This window comes from Anabrus simplex, chromosome 1, assembly GCF_040414725.1.
Source record: "Anabrus simplex isolate iqAnaSimp1 chromosome 1, ASM4041472v1, whole genome shotgun sequence".
NCBI classification, from domain to species: Eukaryota; Metazoa; Arthropoda; class Insecta; order Orthoptera; family Tettigoniidae; genus Anabrus; species Anabrus simplex.
Window position 1 is genome coordinate 1,763,958,434 of NC_090265.1, and position 18,771 is coordinate 1,763,977,204.

Here is an 18,771-nt window from a genome sequence, read left to right on the forward strand (position 1 = left end):
GACATGTAATCTTTAGCCGACCAATAAAAGGTAGTGGGCGGGACTGTTTTATTCACAAAAGTTCTCAAACTTTCCCCGAGCATATAAAACTGCTGAGGTTCATGGCTCGTCGCCACTCCATCGACAACTCGCTTTGTGTGTGATTATGTAGCAGGGGGCGGGAAGCGCCTTTTTCTTCGGGCAGCAGTTCATCAACAAGGTAATGGCCGATTAAGAACTTTATTTCTTGCTAGCTCAGCAGTTTTAACCCGCGGGGGAAGGTTCGAATGCTTTTCAATGTAAACCTTACTATATTCATGTAAATTAACCGCAATTTGGGATAGAGAGTGCTTAACCCTCTCGAGCTCCCACTCGTGTTGTTTTGAGGTGACTACGTTTTTATAACCGATTTTCTTCTCTTCTTAATGTAATAAATTATTCTTCTACGAGTCACCTCCCTAGTATGGGATTAGCCCTTGTATATCTGGCCGAGTGCCACCTAGGTTTTAAGAAGTGTCATGTAGGAGTGCAAGCTACGCCTCCAGTCAATTTGGTTTTTTTTCTGGCCATTTAATTAACCCAAAGTTTTGTTTTCTTCATGTAAAGGCCCTGTAGGTTGGGTACAAGATACCCCTGTTTCACTGTATGTGTGCCTTGAGGGCAGTTAGGAGTGAAGTTTGTTGTGGCCTTTGATAGGCTTGTAAACTTAAGAGCGGGACTGCTCTTTCTAAATTTGATTTCTGCGTGCTTCTAGGAGGCTTAACATTCTAATTAGGGGCAATTGCTCCTTGGTATGAAGGGGTTTTCTGCCCTTTGGTTGTGAGCTGAGGGCTCAAGGAATGTAAAACGGGGCTCGAAGCCCCAAAACTTTTAACAACTGTAATCTATAATTTCTTAATTTGTTGATTTGCTACTTGGTACCTGTTACACTTTTGTTATTTGCTGTCATTTGTTGATTTTGAAAAGAAAATATAACCTTTGTTAAAGTTTTAAATTAACTTTAATTTGGTAGTTGAGACCTATTCCAGCCCGCACCTTCTTTCACCTCTGCTGTTCCACAGATACCTCGGAACAGAAACATTTGACACTAGTTACTTAGGTTTAACTCAGACTGTAGCAACTTACAGTCCAATTCACTATTTGTCACCTTATAGATCTTTAGATCATCAGTATAGAGAAGCCAATTACTGTGTTGTATAAATAAATTTGATCAACTCAGGGACATAATGCTGACAATAATGAGTGAAAAAACCTATTCAGTTCTACAAACAAACCCCATGGCGCTAAAGCCCAGATGGACCTTTGCCAACCAAGCAATCGCTGCTCAGTCCAAAGGCTAGCAGATTACAAGGTGATGCATGGGCCACCATCTCAGAGACATACAGCTCTTCAATTGTAATCACACAGGCTGATTAAGACCTCGAACCAAGCCTCAGGTCTGGTAAAAATGCCTGACCTGGCCAGGAAATGAACCTAGAGCCTCTAGATGAGAGATAGGCATGCTACCCCTAAACCAAGGGGCCAGCGCTTAGATACTTTTAAATAAATGTTTTCTTAATACTTTCAACACTATGCCTGTATGCAATACCAGGGCACTGCTTTCCTGGTTGTAGACAGTGCCTGCACAGGACATGGGCGTGATTTTCTCGTGTGTTTACATGCAGCTGCACGTATGAGATACGAGTCTTGTCCCTTGCTTGGAGGTAGTAGTTTATCTAGTGTCCACTATAATGCAGCAGTTATTGGGAAATTTAAACTGAAACGATAAGAAAGATAGTTTCTCCTTTCTGTGATCTCTACTAAAGCACTTGTGCCATATGCTGTGCACACCAAATCTGTTGTGCTGTCAGCTGTGTTACTGTACAAACATGTCCTCACACCAACTCGATGATAGTGAATGGTTTTATTCCATATAAAGATATATAAGGATACAATCATTAAATAAAATGGGGTTTGGAAACCCTGAGATAAAAGTATAAATACATTGTGAAACACTTTAGTCCACATTAAAATTCTTGGATTTTCACTTGACACTAGTCTTCTGAAATAATGAGAATAAACTAATTTTTAAAACTTGATAGGAATGTTCCAATTGTGTACAGGTTACATCATACAAAATAACAAATGCTTTTAAAAATAATCCGAAGATTATGTTCAAATTACAGGCGAAACAACCGGTTTCGTCCTCTTAGAAAATTTATAGAGCGCGCTCTTGTCCGCATCTCGTTTGAGTGACCAGAATGCATCTGGTTTCCGGCAACTATAGGGCAGACTCGATCAAGTGATAACACATCGTCTACACACGCATTCACGGCCACATGGCCTATGTCTTAATCGATAGCCATCCAGACGTTTCATTTTATTCTTTAAGGTGTAAAAGTTTTGTGCATTTTGTTAATCATGAATAATTGAAATAAAAGTTTTATTACGTGTAATATTGGTGAAAGACTCGGCCCTATGGTCCAATCACGTGCATAACTGAACTACAGTCCACTACCAGAGTAATCATCGCTGTTTAGTATTACAACATGTGTGCTACAGCATTCAGTTCGTCATTCCAACACAACCTGACAATGGTTGTCAAGAAGCTCAAAAACAATGGCTTAAAATTTGGGCTGTGAAGAAATTATTACGTCTTGAACACATTAGGTCTTATGAGAGTAATTTGTATAGTTTATAAAAGTAGTCAAAATGGTCAATTATCAAAGATGGAATATTTCCTGAAGTTCTTAAAGTGAGTTAGAGTCCGTCCTTAAGAGTATTAAATGGGGATATCCTTCGAGGCCGCTGTGCGATACCAAGCCCAGCTGTTAAAGACACACTCCTGTACACAACTGAAATATTCCTATCAAGATTTTTAAATTAGTCTATTCTCATTATTTCACAAGACAAGTGTCAAGTGAAAATCCAAGAAATTTAATGTAGACTAATGTGTTTCACAATTTTATTAACAAAAATGCGCACAATCCACACACAATTTTCGTTCGGGTGACGAAATCTCTTATTTTGGCAGAACTTGTGATGAAAACCATGCGCTGCATATCGCGTTATTATATGTCGAAGCTCGTAATTTGCTTGTTTCCAATCATCCGTCATTATGGCGTCTGCTGAATAAAAGTCGTTCCAGATATAGTTGTGTTTTTCTATGAGAATTTGGAATGTGTTCTCGTAGGCCTTAGTGTTTGGCAAGTGTATCTGCATTCTGATGTCTTCTATAACGAAGTTTCTTTTTGTAAGACATAGGCCAGTCTTCATGGTGCTGCCTTCCCAATACCAGGATTCATTTCATATAATGAGCTTTAACTTACTCTAGCATTATCAGGTCATTAATTTTAAGTTTATCCCAGATTATATGGATCCTGTAAGTTGCTATTGGTGTTATAGCTGTTTTAAATAGTATTATTGCAGTATTTGTTGAAAGTTTTTGTGGTTGTTGAATATTGTAAATTGCTTTTACTGATGATGTTCTTTCTTTGATATGATTGTTTAAAGATGTCAATGCTGTTTGAAGATTTACTCAGAGATATTTGAATTTTGGTACTACTTCTAGAGGTTTATTTTGAAGGGTCAGTGTAACTTTCGGAGAGAGTTTCCCACATTTTCTAAAAGTCATTTGTTTAGTTTTGTCATCATCTATCTGTAAGTCATTTTTAGGACCCAAGAAGTGAGTCTGCTTAGTACCTTCTGGAACTCCTCTGTGTCTTCTGAACCTATTACCATATCATCTGCATAGAGTAGAAGTATTGCTGAACTGTCCTTAATAATATTACTGTTCAAAGTGTTTCACAATATATTTAAACTTTTAGCTCAGGGTTTACAAACCCCATTTTATTTAATGATGTGTCCCTATTTGAGTTTTACTTGTGTAAATGAGTAGCTGAAGATGACCGAGTCAAAACAGTTGAAACTCCTATTCATAAAAAATGATACGTACTGATTAGGTGGAATGAAACAAAGTTACAAACCAAGATTGTAAAAAGTGAGTTACATACATCAGTATGAGCAAAAATTGAAAATTATTGCTTTCACTTATGGCCACTTCGCGAACCCCAGCAAGCGGTTTACTGTATGGGGCTGACAGTCCTCAGTTAGTGAGGACGCACGGGATGCTGTTAATCTGTTAGAGAATATTGTAGGGAGCACATGATTTCAGAGAAAACAATGCAGGAAAAGTAGAGATTTCTTTTAAAAAATATGAATTTGCAAGTATTTTCAAATGAGAATGTTGCTTTATATGACAAAATAGAACTTTTAATACGGTATCGAATAATATTAACATTTTAGATGCTGACTGATATGTTTTGCAGAGTTGTAGTAGTATGTACATTTTTCTATACCTCAAATTTTTTATAACTGACAGTATTTTTAGTCCAGTCCACAGGCTCTTCGAGATATCAAAGTTCGATTGTATATAGCCTACAACATTAAAACATTTGGAAAAAATGTTGAATATATGTGTGTGTATATATATATGTACATACAGTAAAACCTCGTTAATTCGAAGTCGTTGGGACTCAAAAATCGGACTTCGAATTACGTGATTTTGAATTAACTGCCAATTCCTAATTCAGAAGTGCCAACCCTTGCCGCATTACAAAATATTCTAAGGCCAGTTACTGCATGCAGTTAACCTTGATTCACAGTTTAAACCTTTCGAATGCCATAAAAAAAAAAAACCAAATACATTCATATAACGCACTTGGATAACTCACTGACAAACATAACCTCACACAATGAAAGAAAGAAAGAAAGAAAGAAAGAGAGAAAGAAAGAAAGAAGCATAATTCAAAGGCAAGGAGAAATCAATGCTGGCTCCCATGTCCAAGTGCTTTATTCATTGGATTACTGTACTGTATGCATCTTAGATGCCTTGTACCATCGCTTGTACTTACACAGAAAGTACCCGATGCCCTTAAAACATCGTGGCTAATCGAACTTTCCTATGACTCTATCCTTATATGATTTCCCGCCATGGCACTTCTCTTGTACTTCAGAAATGTAAACATTTGCTGCGTCACAAAGTATTCTAAGACCCATTAATGCATGCAAGTACCTCGATTCACAGTTTAAACCTTTCAAATGCCATGAAAAAAAAAAAAAAAAAAATGAAAAACTATTTCTGAAATTTATCCAACAAGGTGCATTTACAATGTTCAAATAATGCACTTGGATAAATTACTGACAAACACAACCTCACGCAATGAAAGAAAGAAATTCACACAATTCAGACGAGGATAAATTATGCTGGTTCCTCTGTGCAAATACATTATTTTTTGGATTACTGTACTGTTTGCACTTTTAGATGCCTTGTACAGAAAGTGCCCGACGACCTTAAAACATTGTGGCTTATCAAACTTTCCTATGATGAAGGGATAAAGTTTCTCGCTTCCGTGCGCATTGCAACACAATACAATGAGCCCCACCCTTGTACGATTCACCGCCTGGCACTTTCTCCTTTAAAACCATAAGACCGTTTGGGCTCGGCATTAAAAGAACGCAATGCAGTTTCATCGGCAATGTCAATATTGATTGAAATAATAACATTAAGACGATTTTGTATTGATTAGGTGGTCAAATAAATAAATAACTTAATGTTATTATTTCAATCAAATATCATCAATACGGACCAAAAATGATATTTATTACATGTAATGTCAATACTGTTCGGTGTCTATGAACTGATTATATGAGCCACACTTTTTCGTCAACTGTCGGCATCGTCAGTGGTCGTGGATTCTGCTTTTCCACACACAGCCTCCTGCATGATATTATGGCGTTCCCTAAAAGGTTGAATATAAAAGAATTCCGATTTCATTTAACTTAGCAATTATAAAGCACACTGTAGACACACCGAAGTGAGTGTAAGTGCGGAAAGCTACGCCTCCATGTTCCGAAACAGGCGTTCTATCATGACGCGGATAAATTTTGAATTCAAATTACTCTGCAACATACTATTGTTTTAAAATGTAAAGGCAGTTTTGAATTAAAAGTCTGAATTTTGGTAATGGGGTTGACACTGTACTTTGAATTACGAATTATTCGTATTTTGAATTAAGCAATTTAAATAACATGCAAAACCATATCTCATGTTTCCAGGAATGAGAGCTTCTTCGAATTAGGTGGGATTTTGAATGAACCAATTTCAAATTATCGAGGTTCTACTGTATACTATAAGATGTGCTATTGCTCCGAGTATTGATGCAAAACTCACTCACTGTCATACAAACTGAGCACAATGATATTCACATACTACACATAGGTTCATAGGAGTGAGTATACTGAAAGCGTTCATGCTTCAATGACATACTTAAGTTCAACTGATGAGGAAATACTATATTACCTGGTGTGAAGACCTTGAGTAGTAAAACACACACGAATACAGATACTACAAATGTAACACCAGCGATGATGAAAGGTAACATCTGAGATGGCAGATCTGAAAATAAAATTATATGTAAGGAGACCAAATTCACTAAACAAACATTTGGTTTGCTGGAATTTGGTGACCGAATGAAATTCAACAACTGTATCTTCAGTCGTACTAGTTTTCATACTCACCTATCCGTACCTTAGCTGAAATGGACTTAAAACCAACTGTTTTGTTAATATTTATAGGCTGGACTGTAAATAAGTAACTTCCTGAAGAATATACAGTAAAGTCCTTAGACATGTGTGTTGAAGCAAGATCTGCCGGAACTTCTACAGATTTCACAACCTGTCCAGTATCGGCATCCGTCATACTCAATACATAGGACTCAACTAAAAAGAACTTTGGTGCACTCTGCCAGTGCACTATTAACGTAGGGATATCTGTAGTATCAACATATGTAAAACATTGCCATTTCTCAAAAAATGTATCATCACCTGGAAAAAAGAAGAAAACACTATGGTTTAATACGTCCTCAACATTAAATTCATACAGATAACAACAGTTTAAAATAATTAAGATCACATTAAATCAAAATTCTAATACACCATCGTACAACCTGTTGCACTCTACACTGTAGTATCAAATGCTAACCGACTATAAACGAGGCACAACATTTATTAAGCACCACAGAGACAAAGATGTTGACACAGCCATCCAGTATCTATCTATCTATCTATCTATCTATGTATCTATTTATCAATCAATCAATCAATCAATCAATCAATCAATCAATCAATCAATCAATCAATCAATCAATCAATCAATCAATCAATCAATCAATCAATCAATCAATCAATCAATCAATCAATCAATCAATCAATCAATCAATCACCACTGATCTGCATTTAGGGCAGTCGCCAAAGTCGCAGATTTCCTAATCTGTTTTTTAGCTAGTCTTTTCTTAAATAACTGCAAAGAATTTGGAAATTTATTGAACATCTCCCTTGGTAAGTTATTCCAATCTCTAACTCCTCTTCCTATAAACAAATATTTGCCCCAATTTGTTGTCTTGAATTCCAACTTTATCTTCATACTAGATGATGTGCCTGTGCTTCGCTACATAATTCTACATTGTGTACAGAGTTCTAGGTTACGTAGTGTACACATTGTGAGCAAGATTGCATTAAATTTCATAGCTCTTAATGCTACCCCAGAAACGCGACGGGGAAGTCACCAGACATCGTTTCTCATATGAAGACTGGGTTAAGGAATTTCACTGTAATGGTAGGTTCATCAGTCACAATCAGGTTGGGGAGTTTTCATTACAATGGCAGACACTCACTCTCCACCTGGTTTTTTACATCTTCAGAAAGACCGTCTTAGTGGTTTTCCCAAATGAAATGAACATAGGTCATTACAATGATGTCAGTAGGAGTGGCGCATTTTAAAAGCAACGCTTTCATATGAAATACTCGATCAAATGAAAAACCACACATTTTCTCAATTTTAACGAACAGTATTACACTGCCGATCTAACAGTCCAAAGTTCCAGAGCTGGAATGACCAAGCCGCAGACAGCCGTGATCCATGAACAATAGATTTTTTTTTTCGGCAGGAGGTCGAATAGTGGCGAGTTCCAGGGCAAAAACTATGCCCTTTTACTAATCTGTTTCCTAGGAGTATCCGATGAGTTGGAAAATCTCAATTCACTACACTGGCGGCGGAAGAATCTATCTGACTTGGAAGCAAATTTTTCTCCAAGCCAGAGGAGGAACCCCCTCTTCATGGCTAATTTGGAATAAAATGAATGTAGAATTTAATAAAATTGAAGAGGAAGAAGCTTTTCTTACATTTTGAGTTATTTAGTGAAACGTGGTGCTATAATTTGGAACAGACCGAAATTGTAATTCTAGACCAGGTAATAAACGAGCCTGTGCCATTATTCCGTTAAATGTGCACAATGATCATTCCAATCAGCGCGTCAGAGTACGGATCGAATAGCTGGAATACTATGATGAACCAGTGTGATATGTACCAGCAGTATCAGAAAATGTATGAACCAGAGGAATGGCATGGTAAAGAAGGAAGTTATCTAACTTCCCAGATATTTGCCGCCAATATTCGGGCAGGCTGTTATACATAGTACGCAGTAGTAACCCCATCTATCGGAGACGAATAGCAGTATCAGAGACAAAGAATAACACAACAAACAATGGTCAATGTAATGTTATCGTTGATCAATTTTATTAGCTTTCACATTTAGTTTTCTTCTGATACTGAAATACCACTGTTATCATAGTTGGTACGATAAAACTGAATAAAATATAAGTGATCGGAAATTTTATTCTCTATAACTTCTGTAATGTAGTACTTTTTGATAGGACCAATAATATAGGTATTTAAAAATACAATTTTAGGTGCCTTCCCCTAAACTACCATTTCAACGAGGGTGAATAAAATTGTTTATAGCTTAGACTGTAGGTTCTTATTCACCGGCTCTATACCTATTTTCATTAAATTCTGTTAACCCACTTTCTCATGGTTCGGAGTTGAAATGTACTTAGCAACAAAAATACAAATTCATGAATATCTGTGTTATCATAGCCGGTACGGTAAAAATGTATAAGACATAAATGATCGGAAATATAATTCTATATAACTTTAGTAATGTAGTATTTATTGATTTTTTTTCCCCCCATGGCACTACAGCCCTTGAAGGGCCTTGGCCTACCAAGCGACCGCTGCACAGCCTGAAGGCCTGCAGATTACGAGGTGTCGTGTGGTTAGCACGACGAATCTTCTCGGACGTTATTCTTGGCTTTCTAGACCGGGTAGTATTTATCGATAGGACCACTAATAATATAAATATTTGAGTATTAAATTTTAGGCCTTCCCCTGAACTACCATTTCACTCAGCGTCAATAATATGATTTACAGCCTAGATTGTAGTGGCTCATCCCTCGACTTTACTTACCAATTTTCATTAAATTCTCTTCAGCCGTTTTCCTGTGATGCGTGTACATACATACATACATACATACATACAGACAGACATTACGGACCGAGCTCGATAGCTGCAGTCGCTTAAGTGCAGCCAGTATCCAGTATTCGGGAGATAGTGGGCTCGAACCCCCATTGTCGGCAGCCCTGAAGATGGTTTTCCGTGGTTTCCCATTTTCACACCAGACAAATGCTGGGGCTGTACCTTAATTAAGGTCATGGCCGCTTCCTTCCCACTCCTAGCCCTTTCCTGTCCCATCGTCGCCGTAAGACCTATCTGTGTCGGTATGACGTAAAGCAACTTGAAAAAAAAAAAAGAGTAAAAAGTGCATTTCCTTGTTACTGTGGACATGACCGATATGGAAATATCAGGCTTTTCAAATTCTGAGCAATGTACAGACAAAACTCTTATTTTATATATATATATAGACTAGCAAATGTACCCGTGCTTCACTACGGTATTCTACATTGTATACGGATATCGAAGGAAATTACTGTACATGAAGTGAATAAAAAATTTTAAACTGCATGTCTCTTGACGTTATCCGAGAAACAGCATAGGAAGGTACGCAGACGTTGTTTCCAATGTAAAGTGCAAGTTGAGGAGTTGTGATAATAATGACAGGTCCACTTGTCTACCGCAATTCACTACGCGTAACATCAGTCACATTTTGATGGGTAAATTTTTTTATAATCGGTGGCACCCTTGCAAGGCGGCACCTATTCCTAACGATAAAGAGAATCAGCTAAAAGAGTTTTGAAAAATGCACGCTCCCCATTCCTACTGCCAGTTAAAGTCGATGTGGGGAGTACTGATTACAACAGCAGACGCCCTCCAGCTGACATTCACTATTGATTTGTAAAGTATTAATTACAATGTCAGACACACCCTCTTCTAGATCGCTACAAATCGACTTCAATGAATAAACGTAGATCGACATATTTCATATTTCCTCGTATCTCATCTATTTAAAGGTATGATTGAGCAGAAACGTTGATTAGGGCGAAATTTGTGTAAGATTTTCACACAGTGAATTACTTTTCATACAGCTTGAAACATAGAATTTGGCTCACATATGGCTACTGGGTGGGCCAATATTCGTGTAGAAGTTGATGATCCCGTCTTTCCTATAAGTGAATCAAACCATCAATTACACGTGTACAAAGTGGAAAATTTAGGTAAATCCAGAAATACAGCCAAATTTAACGTACAAAAAAGCTATAATTTTGCCAAATTTCAATTTTCTAACTTGTCTGGGAGATTGTGCTGCCATCTTCATATGGAGGAGGGGGTTAAAAATGAGGACTTTCAGGAAACTTTTAAGCCCATGAAACCTATAAGTTATCGTTCTGGATAAATATCACCGACTGTGTTCTTAAGCAGATTTGAAACTCCCAGCGTGTCCCCCTCAGAGAATTATGAGTCTTTTAGATTTTTCTAGGGATCCCGAAGTCATCAGCTTGTCTGGTACCAAGTTTTAAGTTTCTAAGATGCCTAGAATGGTCTCATTAAATCACGTCTGTTTTCATTTTAATGCCTTAATTTATATATATATATATATATATATATATATATATGTAGTACAGTATATATAGATCGCTCCAAACTGACTTCCATTCATTAATACAGATTATATTTCACCCGCTTCCCTAGTGGTTCTAGGGGCGTCTTACTCCCAAAGTATGTTTTTCAGCTAGTAAGTCATACTTGAAAGTCACACTGGAACATACATATGTAGACTATCTTGGTCATTTTTGACAATTTAGTTTCTAACCTTCTCACCCCCTATGCTGAAGGGGGCTGAAGTTGGACTTTAAAAATAAGAAATATTACTATTCATCTCAACGACCCAGAAAACTATGGACTCGGCAGTATATTCGATTATTTTTATATCTCACTCCCACCCTCTCTCACCCTAAATGGGGCTAAACATTGATTTTTAAAAAAATCGGGTGTGTTAGTATTCATCTCAGCGATACTATTTTCGATTATTTTTAAGTTCAATCCCCTCGTCCCCACCACAAAGGGGGATGAACTTGGACTTATAAAATATCCGGAGTCTCACTATTCATCTCAGCGACCCCAACAACTATGGAGTCGACACTATTTTTGATTATTTTTATATACCACTCTCCCATCGTCCCCCAATCATGAAGGGGACTGAACTTGAAAAAAATTCCGGAGTATCATTATTCATCTCAGCGACCGCGAAAAGTATGGATTCGACACTACTTTCGATTATTTTTATCTCTCAGCCCCTTCGTCCCCTGCCCCTAGGAGTTCCTGGGGTGTCCTGCACCCATGTGGTTTGTCTCCTGATACTAAAAATTCGAAGTGTGCAATTCTCCCCGGCGACCCCGAATACTATGTCTTCGACACTATTTCCCCAAAGGGGGATGAACTTGTACTTATAAAATATCCGGAGTCTCACTATTCATCTCAGCGGCCCCGACAACTATGCATTCGACACTATTTTTGATTATTTGTATACATATCATTCTCCCATCGCCCCCACCACGAAGGGGGCTGAACTCGGACTTATAAAATATCTGGTTTCGCAATATTCATCTCAGCGACGCCGACAACTATGGATTCAAAATGATTTTAGATTATTTTTATGTATCACTCTCCCATCAAACCCCCACCAAGGAGGAGGCTGATCTGAGACTTCAAAAAATTCCAGAGTGACACTATTCATCTCAGCGACCCCGAAAAGTATGGATTCGACACTACTTTCGATGAATTTTATATCTCAGCCTCCTCGCCCCGCCTGACCCTAAGGGTTCCTGGGATGTATTAGCCCCACGTGATTTGTCTCCTGATACTAAAAATCTGTTGTGTCACTATTCATCGCAGCGACCCAGAAAACTATGGACTCGACACTATTTTCTATTATTTTTATATATCGCCCCCACCCCGAAGGGGGCTGAACTGGGACGTTAAAATTTTTTGGAGTGTCACTATTCATTTCAGCGAGCCCGAAAAGTATGGATTCGACACTACTTTCAATGATTTTTATATATCAGCCTCTTCGCCCCCCTGACTCTAAGGGTTCCTGGGGTGTATTACCACGATGTGGTTTGTCTCCTGATACTAAAAATCGGTTGTGTCACTATTCATCGCAGTGACCCCAAAAACTATGGATTCGACACTATTTTCTATTACAAGTAATAAATCTCATTGTAGACCGTATTGGACATCAGATATGAACATTAAAACAAGAATAATAATTAACACCACTTTTCCAATACGTATCTTTCCTTATATTTAGGAAATAAACATTACAACAGGCGTTGTAAGATGGGACATGTTTCACTTAACAGTCGTAAGCATCATCAGCCGAAAATAAATCTTAGCCTAAAGTTAGGTCAGGGCCCCGAACCTAGTGTCCTTAACATATATGGCACCCTAAGAATCAACATTTATATTTAGAAAATGAAAATAGGCTTAAAACTAGTGTGAAAAAAACATAGAATGTTACAACATGGCTAAGAGAAAAAAAACACAATCGAGTTGAGACAGGGGATAAGAACAGAAAGTACAATACAGAGCTGGTAGTGAAATAATTAAAATCATTAGGATATCATTGCTACAAGTCAGTCAATCAGAATGTTCAAACATAAAAACAAGGTGAACATTCTTACAACGCCTGTTGTAATGTTTATTTCCTAAATATAAGGAAAGATAAGTATTGGAAAGGTGGTGTTAATTATTATTACTATTTTCTATTATTTTTATATATTACCCCCCATCGCCCCCACCCCGAAGGGGGCTGAACTTGGAAATTAAAAAATTCCGGAGTGTCACTATTTATTTCAGCGAGCCCGAAAAGTATGAATTCGACACTACTTTCGATGATTTTAATATCTCACCCCTTCGCCCCCCTGCCCCTAAGGGTTCCTGGGCTGTCTTACCCCCTCGTGATATTAAAAATCCGGAGTGTACAATTCACCTCGGCAACCCCGAAAGCTATGTATTCGACACTATTTTCGTTTAATTTTATATATCACTCCCCCCCTCGCCTCCACCCCAAAGGGGGCTGAACATGGACATTAAAAAATCCGGAGAGTCACTATTCATCTCAGCGACCCCGAAAAGTATGGATTCGGCACTATTTTCGTTAATTTGTATATCTGACCCCCTCGCCCCCCCATCCCTAAGGGTTCCTGGGCAGTCTTACCCCCACGGGGTTTGTCTCCTGATACTAAAAATTCGGAGTATGCAATTCAACCTTGGTGACCCCGAGAACTATGTATTCGACACTATTTTTGTTTAATTTTATATATCACTCCCCCCTCATCCCCCACCCCAGAGGGGGCTGAACATGGACTTTAAAAAAATCCGGAGTGTCACTATTCATCTCAGCGACCCCGAAAAGTATAGTTCGACACTATTTTTGTTAATTTGTAATATTTGATCCTCTCGCCACCCCCCCCCGACCCGTAAGGGTTCCTGGGCTGTCTTACCCCCACGTGGTTTGTCTCCTGATACAAAAAATTCAGAGCGTACAATTCAACCTCGGCAACCCCGAAAACTGTGTATTCGACACTATTTTCGTTTAATTTTATATATCACTCCCCCCTCGCCGCCACCTGAAAGGGGGCTGAACATGGACATAAAAAAATCCGGAGAGTCACTATTCATCTCAGCGACCCCGAAAAGTATGGATTCGACACTATTTTCGTTAATTTGTAATATCTGACCCTCTCGCCCCCCCCCCTCCGACCCGTAAGGGTTCCTGGGCTGTCTTACCCCCACGTGGTTTGTCTCCTGATACAAAAAATTTGGAGTGTACAATTCAACCTCGGCAACCCCGAAAACTGTGTATTCGACACTATTTTCATTTAATTTTATATATCACTCCCCCCTCGCCCCCCACCCCAGAGGGGGCTGAACATGGACTTTAAAAAAATCCGGAGTGTCACTATTCATCTCAGCGACCCCGAAGAGTATGGATTCGACACTATTTTCGTTAATTTGTATATCTGACACCCTCACCCCCCTCACCCATACGGGTTCCTGGGCTGTCTTACCCCCACGTGGTATTTCTCCTGATACTAAAAATTCGGAGTGTACAATTCAACCTCGGCGACCCCGAAAACTATGTATTCGACGCTATTTTCGTTTAATTTTATATATCACTCACCCTCGCCCCCTACCCAAAAGGGAGCTGAACTTTGACTTTAAAAAAATCGGGAATGTCACTATTTATCTCAGTGACCCCGAAAACTGTGGATTCGACACCTTTTTCACTTGCCCCCCCACCTGACACCCCACTCCTAATAGAGCTACGGATTGCTTACCCCCATAGTGCTCGTCTCCACATAGTAAATCATAAGTGTACCAAGTTTGGTTGAAATTGCTTTAGCGGATTAGGATGAGATGTGTCATTTACACACATACATCCATTTTTATATCTAGTAAGATGAGGGATAAGCATGAGCTCGTTGAAGAGTGCAGACTTCCACTTCGAGAATCATAACTCCTAAACGGTGCATGATATTAACAAACGGTTTGCGCCATAAGGCGCCTCATTTATCGCTCTACATGCTGGTTCCTAAACCATTTCCTCGTATCTCCCCTATTTAGTGGGTAAATTGACTTCAAAGTTTGAATAGGGTGAAATTTGGGTACATTTGTAACGTTTTATATTACGTTTTGCCTACTTATCTATAAGCTAGAAACATGAAATTTGGTCCACATATGGCCCTTGTTCGTGCCAATGTGCGAACCCAACTTGATGATCCTATCATTCATATAAGTGTGTCAAACAATGAAATATACTTGTAAAAATCACCAAATTTATGAACAATCCAGAAATACGGCCAAATCTAACGTATACGGGAGAGAGATACGACAAAACGCCATAGGACCAAAGTTGTAGATCACTCCAAATTGAAGCGAGATTGTGCCATCCGTTTTGTGATACGACTTACCGTTTAGCCAACAAATAGCTCAAAAGAAATGTCTGCACAGTCATTAAAATTGCCTCCATATTTCGATATCTTTGGGGGTTAAAAGTGAAAAATTTGAACATCTTGGAATTTTTACGTCGGTTAGGGACCAAAAGCTATAATTTCACCAAATTTAAATTTTCTACCTCGTCTGGCAGGTTGTGCCGTCATCTTGATTTGGGGGGACGGGGGTTAAAAATTAGGAAATTCCTGAAAATTTTTAAGCCCACGAAACCCACAGGTGTTTGTTTTGGATAAATTATACGACTGCGTTCTTGTACTGAGCCCAAAATTTGAGGTCCCCCACTGTGCCCCCTTGAGGAAAATTTGAGAATTTTCAATTTTTCTAGGGATCCTGGGGTCATCAGCTTCTCCCGTACCAAGTTTCATATTTCTGAGATTTCTGGAAGTGTCTCATTAATTCACGTCTTTTTTCATTTTTAAATATTTATATATCCATCGCTCCAGACTGACTTGCTTTTATATATATTATATACACTGACTGACAGAGCAAATGCAACACCAAGAAGGAGTGGTCAGAACTTTATGCCAATTGCAGGGTAGACTGACGTCACTGAGGTATGCTCATGATGTGAAATGCGCTACTGTGCTGCGCACGTAGCGAACGATAAATGGGACACGGCGTTGGCGAATGGCCCACTTCGTACCGTGATTTCTCAGCCGACAGTCATTGTAGAACGTGTTGTCGTGTGCCACAGGACACGTGTATAGCTAAGAATGCCAGGCCGCCGTCAACGGAGGCATTTCCAGCAGACAGACGACTTTACGAGGGGTATGGTGATCGGGGTGAGAAGGGCAGGTTGGTCGCTTCGTCAAATCGCAGCCGATACCCATAGGGATGTGTCCACGGTGCAGCGCCTGTGGCGAAGATGGTTGGCGCAGGGACATGTGGCACGTGCGAGGGGTCCAGGCGCAGCCCGAGTGACGTCAGCACGCGAGGATCGGCGCATCCGCCGCCAAGCGGTGGCAGCCCCGCACGCCACGTCAATCGCCATTCTTCAGCATGTGCAAGACACCCTGGCTGTTCCAATATCGACCAGAACAATTTCCCGTCGATTGGTTGAAGGAGGCCTGCACTCCCGGCGTCCGCTCAGAAGACTACCATTGACTCCACAGCATAGACGTGCACGCCTGGCATGGTGCCGGGCTAGAGCGACTTGGATGAGGGAATGGCGGAACGTCGTGTTCTCCGATGAGTCACGCTTCTGTTCTGTCAGTGATAGTCACCGCAGACGAGTGTGGCGTCGGCGTGGAGAAAGGTCAAATCCGGCAGTAACTGTGGAGCGCCCTACCGCTAGACAACGCGGCATCATGGTTTGGGGCGCTATTGCGTATGATTCCACGTCACCTCTAGTGCGTATTCAAGGCACGTTAAATGCCCACCGCTACGTGCAGCATGTGCTGCGGCCGGTGGCACTCCCGTACCTTCAGGGGCTGCCCAATGCTCAGTTTCAGCAGGATAATGCCCGCCCACACACTGCTCGCATCTCCCAACAGGCTCTACGAGGTGTACAGATGCTTCCGTGACCAGCGTACTCTCCGGATCTCTCACCAATCGAACACGTGTGGGATCTCATTGGACGCCGTTTGCAAACTCTGCCCCAGCCTCGTACGGACGACCAACTGTGGCAAATGGTTGACAGAGAATGGAGAACCATCCCTCAGGACACCATCCGCACTCTTATTGACTCTGTACCTCGACGTGTTTCTGCGTGCATCGCCGCTCGCGGTGGTCCTACATCCTACTGAGTCGATGCCGTGCGCATTGTGTAACCTGCATATCGGTTTGAAATAAACATCAATTATTCGTCCGTGCCGTCTCTGTTTTTTCCCCAACTTTCATCCCTTTCGAACCACTCCTCCTTGGTGTTGCATTGTCACTGTCAGTCGGTGTAGATTGTGATCTTTCCTACTTTTACAAACACCACTCAAACTTATTTGTCTATTAATGTCATTTCACGCCATCTCTCCACTGACAGCTCGGAACATACTACTTATGATATAGATGTTGATTCCCACAGGGAACCTGATATATTTGTCCCAAATGAGTAAATTTATAATACCAATATAGCTGGTCCATTATTGGATATTAGTACACATAGTGTAGGTTGAAATTTAATGAGATATCAGAAAGAAACAAATACTTGATTTGATCTATTAATTCCTATTTTCAATAAAAAGAAATGAAGTACTCTAAACCCCCTTCTTTCCCTCCTGCAATCACCCACCATTCCACATCCCTTAGCCCCACCTTAGGCTACACCATACCTCCCGTCTACAACTCAGCTCTGTTCAAATTCCTTGTTTTTGTTCTTTCATCTTTCTTAATGATCCATACTGGAAACGAACGAACATCTCAACACTCTCCCACAGTTGTTTCAGCTGAACTGAATTCAAGAAGATTCTTCAAGTGCTAGTATGTTAAGTGTTTCACCTGGTCTTCAGTGAAGTGCATTCTTCAAATTGGAAGAAAACTGAGAACTTACACAAGACGTGTGATTGTGATGAGTGTTTAACATCCAAATCTTTACTTGTCTTGCACTGAACATCAACAACACATGCTTGCTTCATAAATTTTATCTATAATTCATGTCTTGCCTTAACTTTATCAATCTTGACTGATGGTCTCTAGCAAGACCAGCACTAGTTTCATCAAATATACTGGTATGTAACTTTTTTAAAGGTTAAAATTAATAGTATTGAATATGTGGAAACCTTTAGCGTTTGCTTTACATTATATTTCTCTTCAATATGGAATAATTTGAAATTTATTACCTGGGTAAGAAGTGATAAAAATCATTGTTATCCGTATTGAAGATACTGAATGTAGGATGTTAAAAGGTTTGTTTTTTTCACCTATTCAATACATATAAATTTTATAATTAGGAATTTATTGTAGATTCCACTTGAGACATGTTTCGCCCTTCATTGAGGGCATCATCAGTCAAAATATCACCTCAAGGTAAAAAATCAGGTAACTGGTTAGTAGTAGACATGTACAAATTAATACATATTATTAACAACATATAAAAATTAAGTATGGGAAAAAATTTGCACAAAAGTCATGGTTGAACATGTAGGTTTAGATGAAAAGTCAGCACCAATGCCTAAAAATAACAAAGTAGAGTTCTGCAGTGGTGCTCTGGAGAAACAGTTGACGCAATCATATGAAAATAAAAAGTTTAAAAAATATTTACAATAAAACAATTAAGGGAGAAAAGGTGTAGTGTTTGGCATCAATGTTAGTAACCAAAAATTGATGTCAAAGGTTGGTAACTATACAGTATTTACATAGTTCAATTGAACAGTTGAGATAAAGTTTTTTAAAAATATTTACATTTAACATTCAGCGTAAATGTTTGTAATAAAAACATGTTAATGATTGGTAACTATATAGTAATTACATTATCTAATTGAAAGTTGAGAATTTACAATTATATACATAT

The 18,771-nt window shown here is 39.2% G+C and overlaps 1 protein-coding gene across 2 annotated transcripts in view; it reads right to left on the reverse strand.

Annotated features, from left to right (window-relative positions):
* The window catches only part of LOC136858753 (uncharacterized), an 89,034-nt gene that overhangs the window by 26,252 nt on the left and 44,011 nt on the right, over positions 1-18,771 (reverse strand). For both annotated transcript variants that reach the window (XM_068229706.1, XM_068229708.1), the window contains 2 exons: positions 6,538-6,843; positions 6,320-6,415 (listed from right to left, as the gene is read on the reverse strand). In XM_068229706.1, the coding sequence (XP_068085807.1) occupies positions 6,320-6,415; positions 6,538-6,843 (402 nt within the window). The remainder of the gene's footprint in view (positions 1-6,319; positions 6,416-6,537; positions 6,844-18,771) is intronic.